General features: G+C 41.1%; 1 protein-coding gene and 1 long non-coding RNA gene across 2 annotated transcripts; both read left to right on the top strand.

The window, feature by feature from the left end:
• Positions 1 to 920: 920 nt before the first annotated feature.
• On the top strand, positions 921 to 16,646 carry LOC106607470 (uncharacterized). Its single transcript, XM_014204452.2, has 8 exons — positions 921 to 1,176; positions 8,407 to 8,436; positions 10,095 to 10,415; positions 10,559 to 10,873; positions 13,898 to 14,194; positions 14,363 to 14,683; positions 14,883 to 15,011; positions 15,212 to 16,646. The coding sequence occupies exons 1-8, from the start codon at positions 1,146 to 1,148 to the stop codon at positions 15,544 to 15,546; spliced, it is 1,779 nt and encodes a 592-aa protein (XP_014059927.1). The 5' UTR covers positions 921 to 1,145; the 3' UTR covers positions 15,547 to 16,646.
• Positions 16,647 to 19,476: 2,830 nt separating this feature from the next.
• Positions 19,477 to 22,027, top strand: LOC106607472 (uncharacterized). The gene is made up of 5 exons (XR_001329203.2): positions 19,477 to 19,946; positions 20,137 to 20,437; positions 20,621 to 20,734; positions 21,007 to 21,103; positions 21,232 to 22,027. It is a non-coding gene; the product is annotated as an uncharacterized lncRNA (long non-coding RNA).
• Positions 22,028 to 23,906: the final 1,879 nt, after the last annotated feature.

The raw sequence follows: 23,906 nt of genomic DNA, 5'->3' as shown, positions 1-23,906 counted from the left end.
GTCAGCAATCGGTTGAAGAGCATGCACTTAGTTTTACTTCCATTTAAAAGCAGTTGCAGGCCTTGGAAGGAGTGTTGTATGGCATTGAAGCTCGTTTGAAGGTTTGTTAGCATAGTGACCAAAGAAGGGCCAGATGTATACAGAATGGTGTCGTCTGCGTAGAGGTGGATCAGAGAATCACCAGCAGCAAGAGCGACATCATTGATGTATACAGAGAAAAGAGTCGGCCCAAAAATCTAACCCTGTGGCACCCCCATAGAGACTGCCAGAGGTCCAGACAACAGGCCCTCCGATTTGACACACTGAACTCTATCTGAGAAGTAGTTGGTGAACCAGGCGAGGCAGTCATTTGAGAAGCTATGGCTATTGAGTCTGCCGATAAGAGTGCGGTGATTGACAGAGTCGAAAGCCTTGGCTAGGTCGATGAAGATGGCTGCACAGTACCGTTTTTTATCATTGGCAGTTATGATATCATTTAGGACCTTGAGCGTGGCTGAGGTACACCCATGACCAGGGCAAGTTGCTACAGGGGGTGCTGAGATGTTGGCTGGGGTAGGTGTAGCTAGGTGGAAAGCATGGCCAGCCGTAGAAAAATGCTTATTGAAATTATCGATTATCGTAGCTTTATCGGTGGTGACAACATTTTAAGGGTTTATAATCAAAAAACTTTTTGGGACGGGGGGTTCTGTAATGTTTTTTGGGCCCCTCAGTCTAGTTTAAAACATACATATATATATATAGGTCAATCATCGTGCTTTATGCGTCTCATATTCTTGGTTTAAAAAATCCAACAAATGGGGTAAGTGCCGGTGAGCTCAGTGTTGTGGGCGTTGGGTGGAATCGGTGACCAGACCTGAGAATAACCACATTAATGGGCCAGGATTTCCTGTTTTGTGACAGTATATGCTCTTCTCTGTCATTGTAACTCTAACACCGGAAACTTGTAGAAGATCACACATTGATCTCTTGTACATGGAGGTAGCATTGCCAGAGCCTCTCAATTTTGGTTCATCAGAATTTTAGTTTTGCTCATCATTTGTATTGTAACTTGAAAACAGTTAAATCTGGGGTAAATATTGCAATAATTTACTGCCAAGTGTTGGCGATAATCTTACCTGATATTGGAGGACATTACAAGGATCAAGATGGTGACAATTCTACTCTTTATGGCATTAGGTGAGCATTACAGTAACTAAGTTTTCATAAAGGTCTTTCAAGTGCCTTACATGAACAACAATATACTATATATAGATTGGTATCTGTGACTTCTGCTTTATCCAAGTACAGTATGATATTGTCTCTGTCCAGCGTAGCCTTGTTTCAATAGCTTAGGATGTATATATTGGATATTAATGTCTGCAACGCAATTTTAACAGGCTAATTTGTGGATTCTGGTATCCATGAACGTTGCTAACGAATGACTTGTTTCAGAGTCACAAAATCAAACCAACCTAGAACAAAGGACTCATTCCTATTTCCAGTTCTCATTACCGCTTTCTAGTCTCACACAGCTGGGACTTACAAGTTAGAAGTTGATGTGCTTGGTGTACATATCCCAGAAAGGTTGTGCAATCTTGCAATTATTAACTTTGATAGAAAACCTATCAAAATAGATAGGATCTTGAAACCGTGGAGAGGGAAACACCTGTCCATCTACGGGAAAATTACACTGATTAATTCTCTAGTGATATCGCAGTTTACATATTTATTCATGGCTGTACTGACTCGAGGAGTCTGTTTTTCCAGCAGGCTACTAAAAGAGGCACATCCAATGTTCTAAAGGGGGCTTTTTGGTGTTATACAGATTAAAACCAATCATTTTCGGTGGATTGACAATGGAACCCTGTTTAAAGTATCCTCCTTTTAAATGAAGAGGCAGAACAAATATTACAGAAAACAATATGGCTAAACTCCAATGTACTGAAAACAATTTATTTGAACAAATGTACAAGAAAGGTATCATGTTTATGAATCAGATTGTGAATAAGGATGGTAAAAATTGTCACACAAGCAATTAACATACGTATACTGATACAAAAGCGCATGTAACGATGTGTGCTGAGAGTCGGGAAGCGAGTTCAGTGAGTGAGTGTTTAAATAAATAAACACAACATAATACAAAAATAAGAAACACGAACAATGCACAGAACTGACACAGAAACACCTGGGGAAGGAACCAAAGGAAGTGACAAACAGTTGAAGTCAGAAGTTTACATACACCTTAGACAAATACATTTAAACTCAGTTTTCACAATTCCTGACTAATCCTAGTAAAAATTCCCTGTCTTAGGTCAGTTAGGATCATCACTTTATTTTAAGAATGTGAAATGTCAGAATAATAGTAGAGAGAATGATTTATTGCAGCTTTTATTTCTTTCATCACATTCCCAGTGGATCAGAAGTTTACATACACTCAATTAGTGTTTGGTAGCATTGCCTTTAAATTGTTTAACTTGGGTCAAACGTTTCTGGTAGCCTTCCACAAGCTTCCCACAATAAGTTGGATGAATTGTGGCCCATTCCTCCTGACAGAGCTGGTGTAACTGAGTCAGGTGTGTAACTGAGTCAGGTTTGTAGGCCTCCTTGCTCGCACACGCTTTTTCAGTTCTGCCCACAAATGTTCTATAGGATTGAGGTCACGGCTTTGTGATGGCCACTCCAATACCTTGACTTTGTTGTCCTTAAGCCATTTTGCTACAACTTTGGAAGTATGCTTGGGGTCATTGTTCATTTGGAAGACCCATTTGCGACCAAGCTTTAACTTTCTGACTGATGTCTTGAGATGTTGCTTCAATATATCCACATAATTTTCCACCTCATGATGCTATTTATTTTGTGAAGTACACCAGTCCCTCCTGCAGCAAAGCACCCCCACAACATGATGCTGCCACCCCCATGCTTCATGGTTGGGATGGTGTTCTTCGGCTTGCAAGCCACCCCTTTTTTCCTCCAAACATAGCGACGGTCATTATGGCCAAACAGTTCTATTTTTGTTTCATCAGATCAGAGGACATTTCTCCAAAAAGTACAATCTTTGTCCCCATGTGCAGTTGCAAACCGTAGTCTGGCTTATTTATGGCGATTTTGGAGCAGTGGCTTCTTCCTTGCTGAGTGGCCTTTCAGGTTATGTCAATATAGGACTCGTTTTACTGTGGATATACAGTTGAAGTCGGAAGCTTACATACACTTAGGTTGGAGTCATTAAAACTTGTTTTTCAACCACTCCACAAATTTCTTGTTAACAAACTATAGTTTTGGCAAGTGGGTTAGGACATCTACTTTGTGCATGACACAAATCATTTTTCCAACAATTGTTTACAGACAAATAAATTCACTTATAACTCACTGTATCACAATTCCAGTCGGTCAGAAGTTTACATACACTAAGTTGACTGTGCCTTTAAACAGCTTGGAAAATTCCAGAAAATGATGTCATGGCTTTAAAAGCTTTTGATAGGCTAATTGACATCATTTGAGTCAATTGTAGGTGTACCTGTGGATGTATTTCAAGGCCTACCTTCAAACTCAGTGCCCCTTTGCTTGACATCATGTGAAAATCAAAAGAAATCAGCCAAGTCTGGTTAATCCTTGGGAGCAATTTCCAAACGCTTAAAAGTACCACGTTTATCTGTACAAACAATAGTACGCAAGTATAAACACCATGGGAAAAAAAGAAATGAATGAAGTAGATTGTCGTCCTCCAATTAAAAACCACAAATGTCTTAAAATGACTTAAGATCGAAAGGTTTGACATCTCTCGCATAAATTTCAAGAAGTTGGGAACAGATGTTTTTGTCCCAATGCAATGGCATCGGGTTTATGAACTGACATACAAAACAACAATTGACGCATTAATCCGTACTTTTCAACTTAAACTATTATATACAATTCCGCCACAGAAGTAATGCTACAAATAATGCTACCAAGAAGGAGAGTGATGGAGTGCTGCATCAGATGACCTGGCCTCCACAACCACCCAATCTCAACCCAATTGAGATGGTTTGGGATGGAGTTGGACTGCTGTGAAGGAAAAGCAGCCAACAAGTGCTAAGCATATGTGGGAATTCCTTCAAGACTGTTGGAAAAGCATTCCAGTTGAAGCTGGTTGAGAAAATGCCAAGAGTGTGCAAAACTGTCATCAAGGCAAAGGATGGCTACTTTGAAGAATCTCAAATTTAAAATATATTTTGATTGGTTTACACTTTTTTGGTTACTACATGATCCCATCCCATGTTTTTTTCATAGTTTTGATGTCTTCACTATTATTCTACAATATAGAAAATAGTAAAAATAAAGAAAAACCCTGGAATGAATAGTTGTGTCCAAACTTTTGACTGGTACTGTATATATACAGTGCCTTGCGAAAGTATTCACCCCTTGGCATTTTTCCTATGTTGTTGCCTTACAACCTGTAATTAAAATAGTTTTTTGGGGGGGTTGTATCATTTGATTTACACAACATGCCTACCACTTCGAAGATGCAAAATATTTTTTATTGTGAAAAAAAACAAGAAATAAGACAAAAAAACTGAAAACTTGAGCGTGCCTAACTGTTCACCCCCCCAAAGTAAATACTTTGTAGAGCCACCTTTTGCAACAATTACAGCTGCAAGTCTCTTGGGATATGTCTCTATAAGCTTGGCACATCTAGCCACTGGGATTTTTGACCATTCTTCAAGGCAAAACTGCTCCAGCTCCTTCAAGTTGGATGGGTTCCTGCTGGTGTACAGCAATCTTTAAGTCATACCACAGATTCTCAATTGGATTGAGGTCTGGGCTTTGACTAGGCCATCCCAAGACATTTAAATGTTCCCCCTTAAACCGCTTGAATGTTGCTTTAGCAGTATGCTTAGGGTCATTTTCCTGCTGGAAGATGAACCTCCGTCCCAGTCTCAAATCTCTGGAAGACTGAAACAGGTTCCCTCAAGAATTTCCCTGTATTTTGCGCCATCCATCATTCCTTCAATTATGACCAGTTTCCCAGTCCCTGATGATGAAAAACATCCCCATGGTGTTCTCAGGGTGATGAGAGGTGTTGGGTTTGTGCCAGACATAGCGTTTTCCTTGATGGCCAAAAAGCTCAATTTTAGTCAGAGTACCTTCTCTTATGTTTTGGGAATCTCCCACATGCCTTTTGGCGAACACCAAACGTGTTTGCTTATTTTTTTCTTTAAGCAATGGCTTTTTTCTGGCCCCTCTTCCATAAAGCCCAGCACTGTGGAGTGTACGGCTTAAAGTGGTCCTATGGACAGATAATCCAATCTCTGCTATGGAGCTTTGCAGCTCCTTCAGGGTTATCTTTCGTCTCTTTGTTGCCTCTCTGATTAATGCCCTCCTTACCTGATCTGTGATTTTTAGTGGGCGGCCCTGTCTTGGCAGGTTTGTTGTGGTGCCATATTCTTTCCATTTTTTAATAATGGATTATATGGTGCTCCGTGGGATGTTCAAAGATTCTGATATTTTTTTTATAACCCTACCCTGATCTGTACTTCTCCACAACTTTGTCCCTGACCTGTTTGGAGAGCTCCTTGGTCATCATGGTGCTGCTTGCTTGGTGGTGCCCCTTGCTTGGTGGTGCCCCTTGCTTGGTGGTGTTGCAGACTCTGGGGCCTTTCAGAACAGGTGTATATATACTGAGATCATGTGACAGATCATGTGACACTTAGATTGCACACAGGTGGACTTTATTTAATTAATTATGTGACGTCTGAAGGTAATTGGTTGCACCAGATCTTATTTAGGGGCTTCATAGCAACTGGGGTGAATACATATGCACGCACCACTTTTCTGTTTTTATTTTGTTTAATTTTGTAAAAAGTATTTTTTTTCATTTCACTTCACCAATTTGGACTATTTAGTGTATGTCCATTACATGAAATCCAAATAAAAATCCATTTAAATTACAGGTTGTAATGCAACAAAATAGGGGGTGAATTGTTTTGCAAGGCACTGTATATCATTTTTTATATTTTCCACCAAGTCCTCCAACTAGAATCTAGAACTAGAAACTAGAATCTCAGTAAATGTAACACAAGCTATATCTGACATACGTTTTGCATTAGCTTGGTGGTAGTTTATCCAAATTAAAATCTTATTTTCAGTAGTTATTTACTCTTTTGACATGTAGCGGTGTAGCTAACTCCTGAAACTACCCACTGTCTTTTTTTTCTGTCCTGAACCACTGGGCTAAGCCGATGCACTCTCCTATCTGGCTAACATAGATCTCCCTACACTGTTAACATCTGACTCTAGAGTTAAGTATTCTTCCAGTCATGTTTTTTTTTTTTTACATTTTGTGTTACATGACATTTCAGATTTACATATGATAATTTTTCAGGAGGACGTTTTGATGTAATGAATTACTTTTTCAAAGTAACTTTAGTTACGCGAACTATATTTCTCTCAACGGCAGCTTTACAGTAGCTCAACTTCTTCCTCCAGTGTAACATAATTGGTAGCTTCGTAAACTATATTTTCAGAATAGTTCTCCAACACTGCTGACATATTATATAAGGAAATAACATTAGTCAACATCAAGTGGAGAAACTTTTTCACAAAGTAAAGTGTTGAGAGTCATTTAATAGCATTTTGCAGAAAGCAGGATTAGCCAATTTTAAACAAAGGAAGAGTGCCATATTGTGTGAAACTGATTCTAAAAATGTAAAAGTTTCACTTGTATAGCAAACTGTTGGTGTGTGACTCTGGCAAGTGTTAACCACAACAAGTCAACTGCTCTACATGAGAAGTACATCTCTAACAGGGCAGTTTCACAAAGGAAATTATTGAGCTTGACAGACAGTGCATTCAGAAAGTATTCAGACCACTTCACTTTTTCCACATTTTCCAAGCTTGGCACACCTGTATTTGGGGAGTTTCTCCCGTTCTTCTCTCCAGATCGTTTCAAGCTGTGTCAGGATAAATGGATGCTGCACAGCTATTTTCAGGTCTCTCCAGAGATGCTCGATTGGGTTCAAGTCCGAGCTCTGGCTGGGCCACTCAAGGACATTCAGAGAAGTGTCCCGAAGCAGCTCCTGCGTTGTCTTGGTTGTGGTCCTGAGCTCTCTCTGGAGCAGGTTTTCATCAAGGATCTCTCTGTACTTTGCTTCGTTCATCTTTCCCTCGATCCTGACTAGTCTCCCAGTCCCTGACGCTGAAAAACATCCTCACAGCATGATGCTGCCACCACCATGATTCACCATAGAGATGGTATTGGCCAGGTGATGATCGGTGCGTGGTTTCCTCCACACGTGACACTTGGCATTCAGGCCAAAGAGTTCCATCTTGGTTTCATTAGACCAGAGAATCTTGTTTCTCATGGTCTCAGAGTCCTTTAGGTGCCTTTTGGCAGACTCCAAACGGGCTGTAATGTACCTTTTACTGAGGAGCGGCTTCCGTCTGGCCACTCTACCATAAAGGCCTTATTGGTGGACTGCTGCAGAGATTGTTGTCCTTCTGGAAGGTTCTCCCATCTCCGAAGAGGAACTCTGGAGCTCTGTCAGAGTGACCATCGGGTTCTTGGTCACCGCCCTGACCAAGGCCCTTCACCCCCATTTGCTCAGTTAGGCCAGGCGGCCAGCTATAGGAAGAGTCTTGGTGCTTCAAAACATAATTTAAGAATGATGGAGGCCACTGTGTTCTTGGGGACCTTCAATGCTGCAGACATTTTTTGGTACCCTTACCCAGATCTGTGCCTCGACACAATCCTGTCTCGGAGGTCTACGGACAATTCCTTCAACCTCATGTCTTCGTTTTTGCTCTGACATGCAATGTCAACTGTGGGACCTTTATATAGACAGTTGTGTGTCTTTCCAAATCATGTCCAATGAATTTAGTTTACCACCGCTGGACTCCAATCAAGTTGTACAAAAATCTCAAGGATGATCAATTGAAACATGATGCACCTGAGCTCAATTTCGAGTCTCGTAGGAGAGGGTCTGAATACTTATTTAAATAAGGTATGTCTGTTTTTATTTTGAATAAATTAGCAAAAATGTCTAAACCTGTTTTCGATTTTGTCATTATGGGGTATGGTGTGTAGATTGATTAGGAAGACAAATTATTTCATCAATTTTAGAATAAATTAAGGGGTGTCAATACTTTCCGACTGCACTGTATAACCATCTGGCTTTACAAATGGTGTAAATACCACAACAGCACATGGAAACATTGTTTGTTTGCTTGGTTTACATTTAAAGTTGTTTATGAATGTGTCAATAACGATCTACATAAAGCGTTATAACATTTACAAATGTAGCAATAACAGTTCATGAGTTAATGGGCAAACATAAAAACCTTGTGATTTTTTTACTGGATGTTATAGTAAGGCGTTATCCATTTAGAAATGTCAACCTCAGGAAATGTGTATTCAATTGTAATGTTTTGGTTGTCTGTGTTTCTCCCCAACAGCTCATCAAATGGTGTTGTGTTCATTGGCAGGTAAGTGTTTATTTACACTGAACGAAAATATAAACACAACATTCAACGATTTTATTGAGTTGCAGTTCATACAAGGAAATCAGTCAATTGAAATACATTCATTAGCCCCTAATCTATGGGTTTCACATGACTGGGAATACAAATATGCATCAGTTGGTCACAGATACCTTAAAAATAAAAGGTAGGGGCGTGGATCAGAAAACCAGTCAGTATCTGGTGTGACCACCACTTGCCTCATGCAGCGCGACATATTTCTTTCAGGCTGTTGATTGTGGCCTATGGAATGTTGTCCGACTCCTCTTCAGTGAATGTGCAAAGTTGCTGCATATTGGCAGGCACTGGAAAATGCTGCCGTACACATAGATCCAGAGCATCCCAAACGTGCTCAATGGGTGACATGTCTGGTGAGTATGCAGACCATGGAAGAACTGTGAAAATTTCAACTTCCAGGAATTGTGTACAGAGCCTTGCGACATGGGGCCGTGCAATATCATGCTGAAAGATGAGTTGATGGCGGCGGATGAATGGAACAACAATGAGGATCTCGTCACGGTATCTCTGTGCATTCAAATTGCCATCGATAAAACTATATTGTGTTCATTGTCCGTAGCTTATGCCTGCCCATACCATAACCCCACCGCCACCATGGGGCACTCTGTTCACAACGTTGACATCAGCAAACCGCTCGCCCATACAATGCGTTAAACGCTGTCTGCCATCTTCCTGGTACAGTTGAAACCGGGATTCATCTGTGAAGAGCACACTTCTCCCATGTGCCAGCAGCCAGGGAAGGTGAGCATTTGCCCACTGAAGACGGTTACGACACCGAACTGCAGTCAGGTCAAGACCCTGGGGAGGACGACGAACACTCAGATAAGCTTCCCTGTGACGGTTTCTGACAAACCTAGTTTCATCAGCTGTCTGGGAGGCTGGTCTCAGATGATCCCACTGGTGAAGAAGCCAGATGTGGAGGTCCTGGATTGGTGTAGTTACACGTCGTCTGCGGTTGTGAAGCCGGTTGGCCGTACTGCCAAATTCTCTAAAACGAAGTTGGAGACTGCTTATGGCAGAGAAGTTAACGTTTAAATCTCTGGCAACAGCTCTGGTGGACATTCATGCAGTCAGCATGACAATTGCACGCTCCCTCAAAACTTGAGGCGACTGTGGCATTGTGTTTTGTGACAAAACTACATATTTTAAAGTGGCCTTTTACTGTCTCCAGCACAAGGGGCACTTGTGTAATGATCATGCTGTTTAATCAGCTGCTTGATATGACACACCTGTCATGTGGATGGATTATCTTGGTGAAGGAGAAATGCTCATTAAGAAGGATGTAAACAAATTTGTGTACAAAAATTTGAAAGAAAAGGCTTTTTGTGCATATGGAACATTTCTGGGATGTTTATTGCAGCTCATGATACATGGGACCAAAACATTACATTTTTGTTCTGCGTACATGTGAACACAAGTCCCCAAAAGGTTTTAAGTAGCATGTTTGAATATCATTTAAAAGTACACATAAAATAAGTCCAAAAAGATTAAGTAGCACGTTTGTAACAAAACTTTGAATAGATCATCTTTGAGCATACCGACAGTTTTAATTTGCTTATTGATCATTATTAATCATTTTTCCTATCATTTCTTTTCCTCTTTGTGAGCTGGTGAAGAGATCAGGCTGGTCAACGGCACTAGTCGCTGCTCGGGGACAGTAGAGATTCTTTACAAGGGCCAGTGGGGACGAGTGTGTGGCCAGAGGTGGGACATAAACGATGCCAATGTGGTGTGTGGCCAGCTGGGCTGTGGGAGGGCTGTGAGTGTCCAAGGTAGTGCCCACATAGGTCAGGGTAGTGGTGGCAGGCCTACTTGGCTGGATGATGTTGGGTGTAAAGGCACTGAGAGCTCCCTCACAGAATGCTCACATGGAGGATTGAAACACCATGACTGTTTACAGGCTCAAGATGCCAGTGTTTTCTGCTCAGGTAAGATAAGTCACTGTGCTGCTATTGTGGTTGATAAAAGAAGAAATACCTTGATTTTAGTTGTGTCAACTTGGCATCAATTTAGTTGAATATTATACTGCAAGGCTTCCATTTCCTCTTTAATTTTCTAATTTCATTCCTAGTTAAACCTAATATCAGACTGGTCAATGGGAGTGACCTCTGCTCTGGGAGGGTGGAGGTCTATCAAACTGGTCACTGGCGAACCGTGTGTGACGACGTGTGGGACTTGACTGACGCTGCTGTGGTTTGCAGACAGCTTGGCTGTGGGAGAGCTGATAGTGCCCCAGAGAGGGCCTACTTTGGTCAGGGCAGTGGGCCCATCTGGCAGGATGATGTTGGCTGCTCTGGCTGGGAGTGCTCCATCACACAGTGCCCACACACAGGAGGAGGAACATATAACTGTAATCATGGTAACGACGCAGGTGTTATTTGTTCAGGTAAGGGAGTCTCTTTGCCTTGTCTAGACTTGAGTTTTATCAGCATTTGGTTTGAATGGTTTGAATTGTGCAGAAAGGTCTCATCATAGAGAAAATCCTAAAAAGCATATTACTGCAGTATTATAGCCTGCTCTGCCACCTAGTGGAGAGTTGACCGTTGCACAAAGAAACTTAACCCAGGCCTGACTTTGTGCTATATGACCAGATGGGGGCAGCCTAGAACAGAGCATGTGTCTAAGACAGTATGAAGATGAGCAGATACAGTGCCTTCAGAATGTATTCATACCCTTTGAGTTATATATATACCACATTGTTGTGTTACAGCCTCAATTAAACATTTATTAAATTGATTATTTCTCTCACTCATCTACACACAATAGCCCGTAATGATTAAGGGAAAACATGTTTTTAGAAATGTTTCAAATATATTGAAAATGAAATACAGAAATATCTCATTTACATAAGTATTCACACCCCTGAGTCAATACATGTTAGAATCGCCTTTGGCAGTGATTACAGCTGTAAGTTTTTCTGGGTAAATCTCGAAGAGCTTTGCACACCTGGATGGTACAATTTTTGCATATTACATTCAATGTCGTCTTGGTAAGCAACTCCTGTGTATATTTGGCTTTGTGTTTTAAGTTATTGTTCTGTTGAAAGATTAATTTGCCTCCCAGTGTTTGTTGGAAAGCAGACTGAACCAGGTTTCCTCAAGGATTTTCCCATTGCTTAACTCTATTTCGTTTATTTTTCTTCCCTAAAAAACTCCCTAGTCCTTACCGATGACAAGCATACCCATAACACACTGGAGGTTGGTGGCACCTTAATTGGGGAGGATGGGTTCATGGTAATGGCTGGAGCGGAATGGTGTCAAATACATCAAACACATGGTTTCAATGTGTTTGATGCCATTCCATTCGCTCGGTTCCAGCCATTATAATGAGCCGTCCTCCTCTCATTAGCCTCCACTGCCATAACATGAGGCAGCCAGTTGTACTCAGTGATGTGTTGTGTTGGATTAGCCCCAAACATAACACTTTGTATTCAAGAAATAAAGTTCATTTATTTGCCACATTTTTTGCAGTTTTACTTTAGTGCAAACAAGATGCATGTTTTGGAATATTTGTATTCTATACAGGCTTCATTCTTTTCACTCTGTCATTTAGATTATTATTGTGGAGTAACTACAATGTTGTTGTTCCATCCTCAGTTTTCTCCTATTACAGCCATTAAACAATGTAACTGTTTTAAAGTCACACTTCGTTGGCCTCCTGGTGAAATCGTTGAGCGGTTTCCTTCCTCTCCAGCAACTGAGTTAGGAAGGTCGCTTGTATCTTTTTACATTTACATTACATTTAAGTCATTTAGCAGACGCTCTTATCCAGAGCGACTTACAAATTGGTGCATTCACCTTATGATATCCAGTGGAACAACCACTTTACAATAGTGCATCTAAATCTTTTAAGGGGGGGGTTTAGAAGGATTACTTTATCCTATCCTAGGTATTCCTTAAAGAGGTGGGGTTTCAGGTGTCTCCGGAAGGTGGTGATTGACTCCGCTGTCCTGGCGTCGTGAGGGAGCTTGTTCCACCATTGGGGTGCCAGAGCAGCGAACAGTTTTGACTGGGCTGAGCGGGAACTGTGCTTCCTCAGAGGTAGGGGGGCCAGCAGGCCAGAGGTGGATGAACGCAGTGCCCTTGTTTGGGTGTAGGGCCTGATCAGAGCCTGAAGGTATGGAGGTGCCGTTCCCTTCACAGCTCCGTAGGCAATCACCATGGTCTTGTAGCGGATGCGAGCTTCAACTGGAAGACAGTGGAGAGAGCGGAGGAGCGGGGTGACGTGAGAGAACTTGGGAAGGTTGAACACCAGACGGGCTGCGGCGTTCTGGATGAGTTGTAGGGGTTTAATGGCACAGGCAGGGAGCCCAGCCAACAGCGAGTTGCAGTAATCCAGACGGGAGATGACAAGTGCCTGGATTAGGACCTGCGCCGCTTCCTGTGTGAGGCATGGTCGTACTCTGCGAATGTTGTAGAGCATGAACCTACAGGATCGGGTCACCGCCTTGATGTTAGTGGAGAACGACAGGGTGTTGTCCAGGATCACGCCAAGGTTCTTAGCACTCTGGGAGGAGGACACAAGGGAGTTGTCAACCGTGATGGCGAGATCATGGAACGGGCAGTCCTTCCCCGGGAGGAAGAGCAGCTCCGTCTTGCCGAGGTTCAGCTTGAGGTGGTGATCCGTCATCCACACTGATATGTCTGACAGACATGCAGAGATGCGATTCGCCGCCTGGTTATCAGAAGGGGGAAAGGAGAAGATTAATTGTGTGTAGTCTGCATAGCAATGATAGGAGAGACCATGTGAGGATATGACAGAGCCAAGTGACTTGGTGTATAGCGAGAATAGGAGAGGGCCTAGAACAGAGCCCTGGGGGACACCAGTGGTGAGTGGGTGTATTGATACACCATCCAAAGTGTAATTAATAACTGCATCATGCTCAAAGGGATATTCAGTGCCTGCTTTATTTTATTTTTACCCATCTAACAATAGGTGCCCTTCTTTGCGAGGCGTTGGAAAACCTCCCTGGAATTTGTGGTTGAATCTGTGTATGAAGTTCACTGCTCGACTGAGGGACCTTACAGATAGTTTTATGTGCAGGGTACAGAGATGAAGTAGTCATTCAAAAATCATGTTGAACACAATTATTCCACACAGAATGCAACTTATGTGACTTAAGCAAATTTTTACTACTGAACTTATTTAGGCTTGCCAAAACAAAGGGGTTGAATACTTATTGACTCAAGACACTTCAGCTTTCATTTTATATTCATTTGTTTAAAAAACTCAGAAAACATAATTACACAGTATTGTTTGTAGTCCAGTGACACAAAATGTCAATGTTAATCTATTTTAAAATCAGGCTGAAACACAACAAAATGTGGAAAAAGGAGTGTAAATACTTTCTGAAGGCACCCCAGGTTGTGGTTACTGTTGCCTGACTAAATGACATCTCTTTGACCAACAGGTGTTGTCTTGCAGAAGCCTTCACTCTACACAGACCCGTCCTATTCTGCCTTCTTGCATGGAGAGGAGGTCCAACTCACCTGCACTCTTCCATTCCGTATCCTCTGTAATGCTGTGGAATTCATCTTCTATCTGAATGGAGACTCCGTCATGAATGTGACCGTTGGATCCTCACAGCCCAGGGCTACTTTAACAAAGTTTAAGATGGACGATTCACACCAGGGCAGTTACAGCTGTCTCTACAGAACCCTCTCCAACAGCCAAGCCATCAGCTCCCCTTACAGCAACGTTACTAAAGGTGAGGTGGTAGTTGGAAACAAGTGCTGCCTAATCTATATATTTAAGATTCATAGCCTTGATAGAGATGAGCGATGGACTACCTTGTCCATCATACACACCTTTCTCAGTTTCAAGGTGTGAAAATGGAATCACATTACTGTCATATTGCTGTTTACTTCCTTTCCAGTGGTCCTGCTACAGCCCAACATCTCTCTCAGTCCTCCAAATGGAGGGATGTTTTGGGAACCTCATGGGCCAGAGGTGATCAGGGGCCACAGCTTCTCCATCACCTGCTCCATTCAGCCACAGTATCCTGGAGGCCTCTTCTATCTGGACTTCTCTGGGTCCAACAGAACAGAGACTACGCCAGCAGTCAACCACTCTGCCTCCTTCCACTTCCCTGTTGCGGAGTATACAGACCAGGGGAAATACAGCTGCAGCTATGGAGTCAACATCTCCACCCGGTCATTCAGGTCGGCTAAGAATGAACTAGCTGTCACCATTAGAGGTAAAATAACACATGCTTTAAAAAAAAGTTTTTCAAAATGGCTTTTACGTGACATTCACCCCTAAGAGAGAAATATCACAGCATTGTAACATGAATTATCATCCTTCATCACTTTTTTTTGTTTTTATATCATATGAATTTGCCATCTACAAGTCTTGATCTGTAGGTCTAAACCTTGAAATACCTACCTTTTCCTCAGCATTCATGGTCCCCATCATTGTCTCTGGAGGGACTGGTGGGGTAGCACTCCTGTTTCTGCTTCTTCTAGTCATCTGTCTGGTCAGCAGGAGGAGCAGAAAGCCATCTACAGAGATTGACCAGAGTGAATGTAAGTGATATGACTATACTGTAAATAAAGGCTGGATCTGAACTTATTTAACACCTTGAGCTTGAAAAGTTGCGTTAAGCAGAATCTCAAAATTGACTTAAAGACTTTTGTCGACATCATTTTGTTCGGATGTTTTTATTTATTTTTTATCCCCAGAGTTTCCTGTTGCGAATATTAATGAGCCAATTGTTATGCAACAGGTATTGACAACAGACACAACAGAGGCAAGGACAACAAAGTAGAAGAGGAGGAGGACTATGTGAATGTTGACAACGTCTGTGACGAGAGAAGTCTGGAGCGGGGGAAGGGTGAAAAGAAGAATGGGAAGGAAAAAGGGCACAGCTATGGGAAAACGGAGGATGTCCGTTTCAATGAGGAGGGTGAAAGGGAGGGAAACGATGGAAGAAAGCGTGTTTGTGGTGGGTCTCATGAGAAAATGAATAGTGCAGACGACGAGGAAGACAGAGACATTAGTATAATCTATGACAATGTTGTAGCACATGACGTGAATGAAGACATTTATCAAAACTATTAGGAGAAGTAACAGTGTATGTCACTAAAGTAACTCATTGGCATCAACACATTGATTTGTAAATAAAGTTAAGTAATAATAATTCAGATGCAATAGTATAGCAACTACGGTTGCTATAGTTGACACTTAAATTAGACATATGACATAATGGTATTGCTCCATTTTATTTAGCTTTTTGTAACCAATCGAAATGTTCAGCATATTTGAGCCATTGGGTCAAATTCCGAACTGTCGTTTTTTTGTATGCGTTGGTGGGGTGTCACTTTCTGTGTCTTTGATCAGTTCCAGTGCTGTTGAGGAACTAGCATTATGTATAAACTGTTGGTTGTTTGCACTAAACTGAACAGGATTCTCATTGCGTGCTTTTGAGTTGAACTTTTATATGTCTCCACTTCTTCTTTGAAGAGGAGTAGAAGGTGTTCAACCAAGTGAGAAAAGGTCCAACCATAAAAATCATATGAGCACTGGGAAGTAAAAGGTGACTCGACTCACTATTTTGGGCCTTTGCCTTCCTAATCCACTTCCGTGGGTTAAGACCATCAAGCTCTCGCTTTTCACTCTCCCTGGTTTATCTATGAATCCTACAAGGCACATGGGCTTTACTGAGAACAAAACTGTCTACCCTAGATGCAACAGCACAAATGAGGGAGTGACAGAGGAGCTGTGCACAGGAAATGCGTCCTCGTATAAGAGTAAAATCACCAGTAGATTCACCAGACAATCTGCGACAGAGACTGGTCATCACACGTTTTACCAGAAAGATTGTTCGGTTCTACAAGAGAAAATACCTTCCTTTATTTCTGACATGAAGATCAATATATTGAGAAGTCTCCTATCTGACAATGGGTGAGTTTAACTTGCAAAACGTGCAATTCAATTTCATATCTGTCAACAAAGGGAGAACACTGCTTTGCTTGAAATTAATGTTTTTAAAACCTGATATGGATAGGGGGCAGTATTTTCCCGGCTGGATGAAAAAACGTACCCGATTTTAAACTGGTTACTACTCTTGCCCAGAAACGAGAATATGCATATTATTAGTGATTTGGATAGAAAACACTGAAGTTTCTAAAACTGTTTGAATGGTGTCTGAGTATAACAGAACTCATATGGCAGGCAAAAACCTGAGAAAAAGTCAACCAGGAAGTGTAGGATCTGAGAAATGTAGTTCTTCTTTCTAGTCCCTTTCGAAACTACAGTATCTGTGCTGATACGTTGCACTTTCTAAGGCTTCTATTGGCTGTCTAAAGCCTTCAGAAAGTGGATTGAGCCTTCTCCTGTCTCTGGGCAGAATATAGGAGCTCAGTTACTGAGTGGTCTGCCTGAGGACAAAGAGATTGGATATGCGCATTCCCGCGAGCACGCTGTTTTTTCTTTTCCTCCTTGAATGAATACACTATTGTCCGGTTGGAAAATTAATGCAATTTTACGTAAAAAATACCATAAATAGATTTTAAACAGCGTTTGACATGCTTCTAAGTACGGTAATGGAACATTTTGACTTTTTGTGTCTCGAATTGCGCTCGCGCGTTACCCTTTGGATACTGACCTGAACGCACGGACAAAACGGAGGTATTTGGACATAACTATGGATTATTTCGAACAAAAACAACATTTCTTGTGGAAGTAGCAGTCCTGGGAGTGCATTCTGACGAAGATCAGCAAAGGTAATACAATATTTCTAATACTAATTCTGAGTTTAGGTTGCCCCGAACTTGGCGGGTGTCTGAGGTATGTACTCAGAATATTGAAAAAATGTGCTTTTGCCGAAAAGCCATTTTAAAATCTGACACAGCGATTGCATAAAGGAGTTCTGTATCTATAATTCTTAAAATAATTGTTATGTATTTTGTCAACGTTTGAGTATTTTTGTAAATTCACCGGCAGTTTTTGGTGGGAATACATTTTCTGAACATCACGCGCCAATGTAAAAAGCTGTTTTTGGATATAAATATGAACTTGATTGAACAAAACATACATGTATTGTATAACATAATGTCCTAGGAGTGTCATCTGATGAAGATCATCAAAGGTTAGTGCTTCATTTAGCTGTGTTTTGGGTTTTATTGACATATGCTTGCTTGGAAAATGGCTGTGTGGTTATTTTGGTCTATGTACTCTCCTAATGTTTTGCTTTCGCTGTAAAGCCTTTTTGAAATCGGACAACGTGGTTGGATTCAGGAGAGGTTTATCTTTCAAATGGTGTAAAATAGTCGTATGTTTGAGAAGACTGAATTGTGGTATTTTAGTTGTTTTTGTATTTCGCGCCATGCGATCCCATTGGCTGTTGGCTAGGGGTTCCGCTGGCGGAACGGGGTTCTGCTAGCGGAACACCTAGATGTAAGAGGTTACAGCTGCTTATTGGATAAAAGTACTCAGGGATGAATCCTACATTCAGTTGAGAAATCTGTATCAAATGTTCATGTCACCTTTAAAGTTTCAAAACTTAGTCAATAGTCAAATTACCTATCAAAGTTCAGTAAAGGGGTGGATTTTCTCAATCAATAACATAGAGCAGCTATTTCAATAGTTATTTCCATGATACAGCCTACAGCAGCAGCCAATGTGTTTAGCCACTTGTCCTTCAGACAAGGATGTGACTGAAAATGTTGTTGCATTGTCTTGTTTGATGTTCAATGCAAAATAAAATGCATTATTATTCCCATACCATTATTATTATTATTATTATAGCAAATCAGACAAAAAGTTATGCAACCCTCTGCCTATTGGCTACTTAGCTTATTCAAGCCTGTCTCAAAATACAACACTGCTCCTTTAAGACATCAAAAAAGAAATTTACCTGACTCGCTCTTCAAAGATGTCTAGAAATATAAACGTTTTGTGCACTTGTAGGAAGCAATCACTCCCCCATTGCTGACCAGAAATGAGCTATAACTGGGCAATAACTCACTAATTAGCAAAGAATAGGCCTATGAACAAACGTGCATGCGGTTCTTCGCTTTGATCTCAACACATGGGTGAGTGAGACCGCGAACACACTTACAGTTGAGGGCACTAAAACATTTTCAGAAAACAGGTTTTGCAGAACAGGTTTTTGTAACAAACTATCAATAGTAGATGCTAGAGCAACTTGTTGTACACGCATTGCAGCAATTTTTCTGCCAAAAACTGTTCAATGCCCGCTTCTGTAAGGTTACATAAGCAGTGCCTTCAGAAAGTAATCACATCCCTTGACTTTTTCCATATTTTCTTGTGTCACAAAGTGGGATTAAAATGTAATTAATTGATATTTTTTGGTCAACAATCTACACAAAATACTCTAATGTCAAAGTGGAAGAAAAATTAAATAATTTCTCAAACAATCATGAAAAATAAAGTTTTATATCTTGATTAGATAAGTATTCAACCCCCTGAGTCAATACATGTTAAAAATCAACATTTTTGCCGAGGAGATCTTAGTTGCGCAATTTTACATCTAACTAAGACGTTTGGTGCAGTATTTCTCAAGTGAAAAAATGTGCATGAAAACAATTTATTCTCTCGTTGAATGACAAACACTTAATTGGAGAATTCCTACTGTTGACCGGTCAACGACGAAGGGGCGTAGACTTCTGCCACAGACTTTGGTTTGCTTCAAGAAAACGAACAGCGGAAAAAAACCTTGCAGAATACCAAAAAACAAACAAAAACAACACAAAATGTCATTATATATGCACAAACCGTTCTGAACTATCTCGAATGTGAATCTTGCGGACGCCTTAACTCTCAACAATAATTTGAGACCCAGACTGAGTCCCGTTTCACAGTTCAGGCAGCATTCCAGAGGCAAAAAGAGAGCCTGAAACTAACAAAATAAAGTTTATGCTTTAGTCTACATGAAGACTGAGTTATCCACGTTTTTAAAGTCAAATTTTAGCTGAAGAAGCTTAAAATATATATTATTTTAGGGGGGGGGGGGGGGTTCTGTGTAGTTGTAAATCAAACATATACATTGTAAACGCCAAACATTTTTTCAATTGAAACTTATTTTAGAAGAAATAGTGAATCGTGCAAGGGTGCCAATACAATTGACCATGTCTGTACATTCATCGCAACCCGTGCTGCTGTTTTCGCCTACCTCCACCCCAGCCCCTAACTGCTTATTGTTCTGCTTTTCTTTTGATAGGGGGGGGGGGCAACCTCTCCCACAGAGGTTGCCTGGTGTGACGGTGTTGACATCATCTGCTCCATCACAACACAGCACTTGGGTGGAACATTGAGATTGAAGAAGACTTCAGGCTCATTCAGAATGGACAAAAACACAAGTAGCAACTCTGTCATCTTCAACATTCCTAAAGTGGACTTTAGCCATGAGGGGTCATACCGATGTCAGTATGAGAGTAGGGTATCCAGTCGAGACTTCAGCTCCCCTCAAAGTGACTCTGTTGAATCCTCTGTTATAGGTGAGCAGCTAAACATTAATGGGTGAACACAATCAGCAAGAGGAACACTGGGTCCCGAGAGTATATGTTCTTTAATGCAAGAGTTTCTCTTCATACTGTATTCTAGCATGGCGTTTTCTTGCAGAGAAATATTATTGTTCTGCTGCAGTCACAGGTTACACATTAACAACCTGCTCTTGTCTTTTCCTAGTTGTCTTGCTACAGCCCAATATCTCTCTGTGCTCCAAATAGAGGGATGTTCTGGGGACTTCAGGGGCCACAGCTTCTCCATCACCTGCTCCATTCAGCCACAGTATCCTGGAGGCCTCTTCTATCGGGACTTCTCTGGGTCCAACAGGACTGAAACTACGCCAGCAGTCAACCACTCTGCCTCCTTTTACTTCCCTGTTGCAGAGTATACAGATGAGGGCAACTACAGTTGTGTTTGAGGTTATTGTCTCCACCCTGTCATTCCATTCTACCAACAGAGTTGCTGACAGTCAGCATTCAAGGTAAAATACGTTTTAGTTTCATGTTTCTCAAGTGAAAAAAATATAGATATTATCAGTCCTTTCAGTCATGCAATATTTTTTTAAAGACCAATGTTTTACATTGCAGAAGAATTTGATAGCTATACGAATTCTGAAATGTAGATTTCTGAAAGATGTTGAATATGGTGTTGTTTCTCTCCATAGCATCCATAGTCCCCATTATTAGTGGGCTACTGCTCCTCTTGCTGCTGCGCGTTCCTTGTCTAGTCTGGAGGAAGATAAGCAACAGAGAACAGACAATGATAAACCCAAGAGAAAGTAAGCTCTAGCTCCTCTTATCAGGATTTAGATTAGGGTTGCAAAATACCCAGGTTTTTAAGAACCTGGATAATCTGGAATAAATGTTACATTTCTTGAAAACCTGGACATTTTGATTACCGTAATTTTTCCACCTTCATTTTGTTATGATTTTGTACTGTTTATGATATCTATTTCCTGCTTATATTCACTGATGTCATTTATATGAATTAAACTGATAAATGCCTCGGCTGCCATTAACATGAACACACATGGAAACACCGTGGGTGCAGCGAGTGAGGAAAATGATGAAGAGGACGATGTCAACGCAGAAGCCTTTGTCAACAAGAGCAAAGATGAAGACTTGAAAAAAGGATGCCGTGCAGGAATGTATGTGAAAAGGGAGTTTACCACGAAAAATGATTCAAAAAATGTCTGCAGTTATGAAAGGATAACCTGTGCCAAGATCCTGACTTGAAGTCCAGGCATGTAACTCAAATGTTTGTATTCATCCTCAGGAATGCTCCAGGAGCCATGAACACGTGTGGAAACAACCAGAGGAAGGACCGGAGGCAGGTGAGGAAGATGAGGACGTCTATGAAAATCCAAATACCTTCACATGGATGGATGATGCTGAAGACATGTACGATGAAGACAACTTACTCTTTAGACCAGGAGCAGAAGATGACAACATATATGCAAACTATGAGTGAAGGCCTTGTAATAGGCATGTTGATGCAGAGATATTGATAACATGAGAGGCTTGAAAGGTTAGCTTTGTAAGTTGAATTATAAGGGCCTAAAAGAACAACTTTTTCATTAGTAGATAAGAGTAAAGGCTTTGTTCGAATTTGAATTTCAATGTGCATTTTTTGTGTATGTGATTTCCAGTTGTATTCTTGCCGGTAATTATATGCGTTTTCTGACTTGACTAACACATCCATTTATCTTTTTTTGTTATCTTTTTTAATACATATTATTTACTTGAGATTCAAAAGAGTGATTTTTCTTGATGCATTGGCTGAACATAATGTTTGTTTTTAAAATGTTCCACCTTAAAAAAATATATATTAATGCTTTAGACTAATTCTTCTATAATATTCAGTGTGCTGTCAAATAATAATCCAGGTAGAACTCTTTTGGGTTCCTTGTAGAATCATCTGTGTAAAGGGTTCTACATGGAACCAAAAAGGGTTCTTCAAAGGGTTCTCCTATGGGGATATAGGAGAACTCAAGGTTCTAGATAAAAAATTGCTTTCTGGCAAAATGAAAATACATTTGTACTGTATGTATAAAATCTATTTCAGTGTACATTTTTGATTACTGTGTGTGTGTGGCTTTAAAGAACATGAAATTCAAGCTTCAAAGTTCTACGGAAATGGTTTTGAAAATATGTGGAGATTTAAATACTGTACAACTGTATGGTCAACATTTAGAAATAGATCTCTGGATGCAAGAGGCCCAAACTGACCCTGACCAACAACTCTAATTTTGAAGAAACCTATAAAGCAGAGGATGTGATTAATGCAGGTCTTATTATATCCACTAGGGAGAAATGTTGTCACATCGTTCATTATGTCAAACACACTACATACTGTGCGATCTCTCTCTCTCTCCCTCTCTCTCCCCCTCACACACACACACACACACACAGGGGTCCTCCAAATTAGCAACCAAGTCATCGGTGCGGTGCCCGACATGCAGCAGCGAGACAGCCTCCGAGCGAAACCCATTCTTGACTGGTGTTGACATTTATTCACTTATTGAGGCTTTACTTCTCCAGCCTGGCTGACACACTGTCTGGAGCACAAGCTGCTTTACTAGGTTGAGAGAGAACAGCAGACATGAAGAAACGAAGGCTGCCTAAAGACAATAATCCCAACTGGAGCCACTACAGAGAGACAACCATATTGCTCTTCCATACTGTTTGCCAGGGACAATAATTCGTCCTTGGCATTTTATCCACACCAGCGCCGACTACTGTTCGCGCCGCCAACTCACCCCGGAGTGGTGCCCAAACCCTATCAGCCACTGCCCAGACAAAATCACAAACCTACATCTACACCAGGCTTCAGCCTTCTGTATGACATTCAGCATCCACTCCAAGTTAGACTTAGACACAGTCAGAAGTGCTGACACACAACATTGGCAGCACAGTACAGCATTTCTGTACCAGTGACTGGCGAGACATGGTTCTCCTCCTCTTTTTTAACAAGCTCATATTTAAAGCAAATACAATATGTAAAAGCCCCACTGGAGATAGAACGCACAACTATAACTGTGCCTCTGCACTAGCCGTTTTGTTTGCCTCCTTGTTATGCTGTCTGTCTCAGCATCTTGTCTGCTGTCACTCGATGCTATTTCTTGTTCTGTGTCTGCCTGTCTGCTTAAACCTTATACGTATCTATTCAATCAGATCCGCTTTAGCCAACATCCTCATAGCTGTTGTTTTGGCGGTGTTGGGGGTGGTACTGTGTTAGAGCTGTCAAATCCACAAGCGGCTCCTGGTATTATACCTAAAGTGGACATTGCCATTGGCTGCACAGAGTCGCATTAAGAGAAATCCCATGTGTACAATTTAGAACACTGGAATCTGAGATGTAAATTTACACTTTGAAAAAGCTGATACATTATTTTGCTGAATGATTATGTATTTGAGCAAAATTATTTATATATAGCCTACACTTTCTCGTTCTGAACTTCAAATGCGAGTGGGAAGGGTGTGGCTTTGTGACAATAATCAAGAGCAGCTGCTCCCCGATTTGACAGCTGCAGCACTTACACCTCCGACACCGACAAAACATCAGCTATGAGGCCATCACCAGTTAACACTATCTGATTGAATCTGGACCTTAGGCTATATTGCAAATGAGTGCACATCATATGTGTTCACCTGAATCAACACCTATCCTAAGTGTTAATTACTATTACAGGCCTCCAGACTATCATTTTCCACTGATGTCACTGGTGCCACTTACTTTTACAGTTGGTGGCACCAGCCCGTGATTTGGGTCTGACCAAATCATAAGTAATTCTCTTATAAGGTAATTCATAGACTACTGAGGTATTCATGAAATAAGTGGTTTCATCTAACACATCCAAGTAGGAATACAAGTTTCAAGATATTTTGATGTGCAACATAACCCAGTGATTGCCATGATTTGTGAGTTCACAATTAGACTATAGTTGCTAT

This window comes from Salmo salar, chromosome ssa06, assembly GCF_905237065.1.
Source record: "Salmo salar chromosome ssa06, Ssal_v3.1, whole genome shotgun sequence".
Classification (NCBI taxonomy): Eukaryota; Metazoa; Chordata; class Actinopteri; order Salmoniformes; family Salmonidae; genus Salmo; species Salmo salar.
The sequence above is the reverse complement of the archived record's forward strand: the minus strand, read 5'-3'. Positions and strand labels throughout refer to the sequence as shown.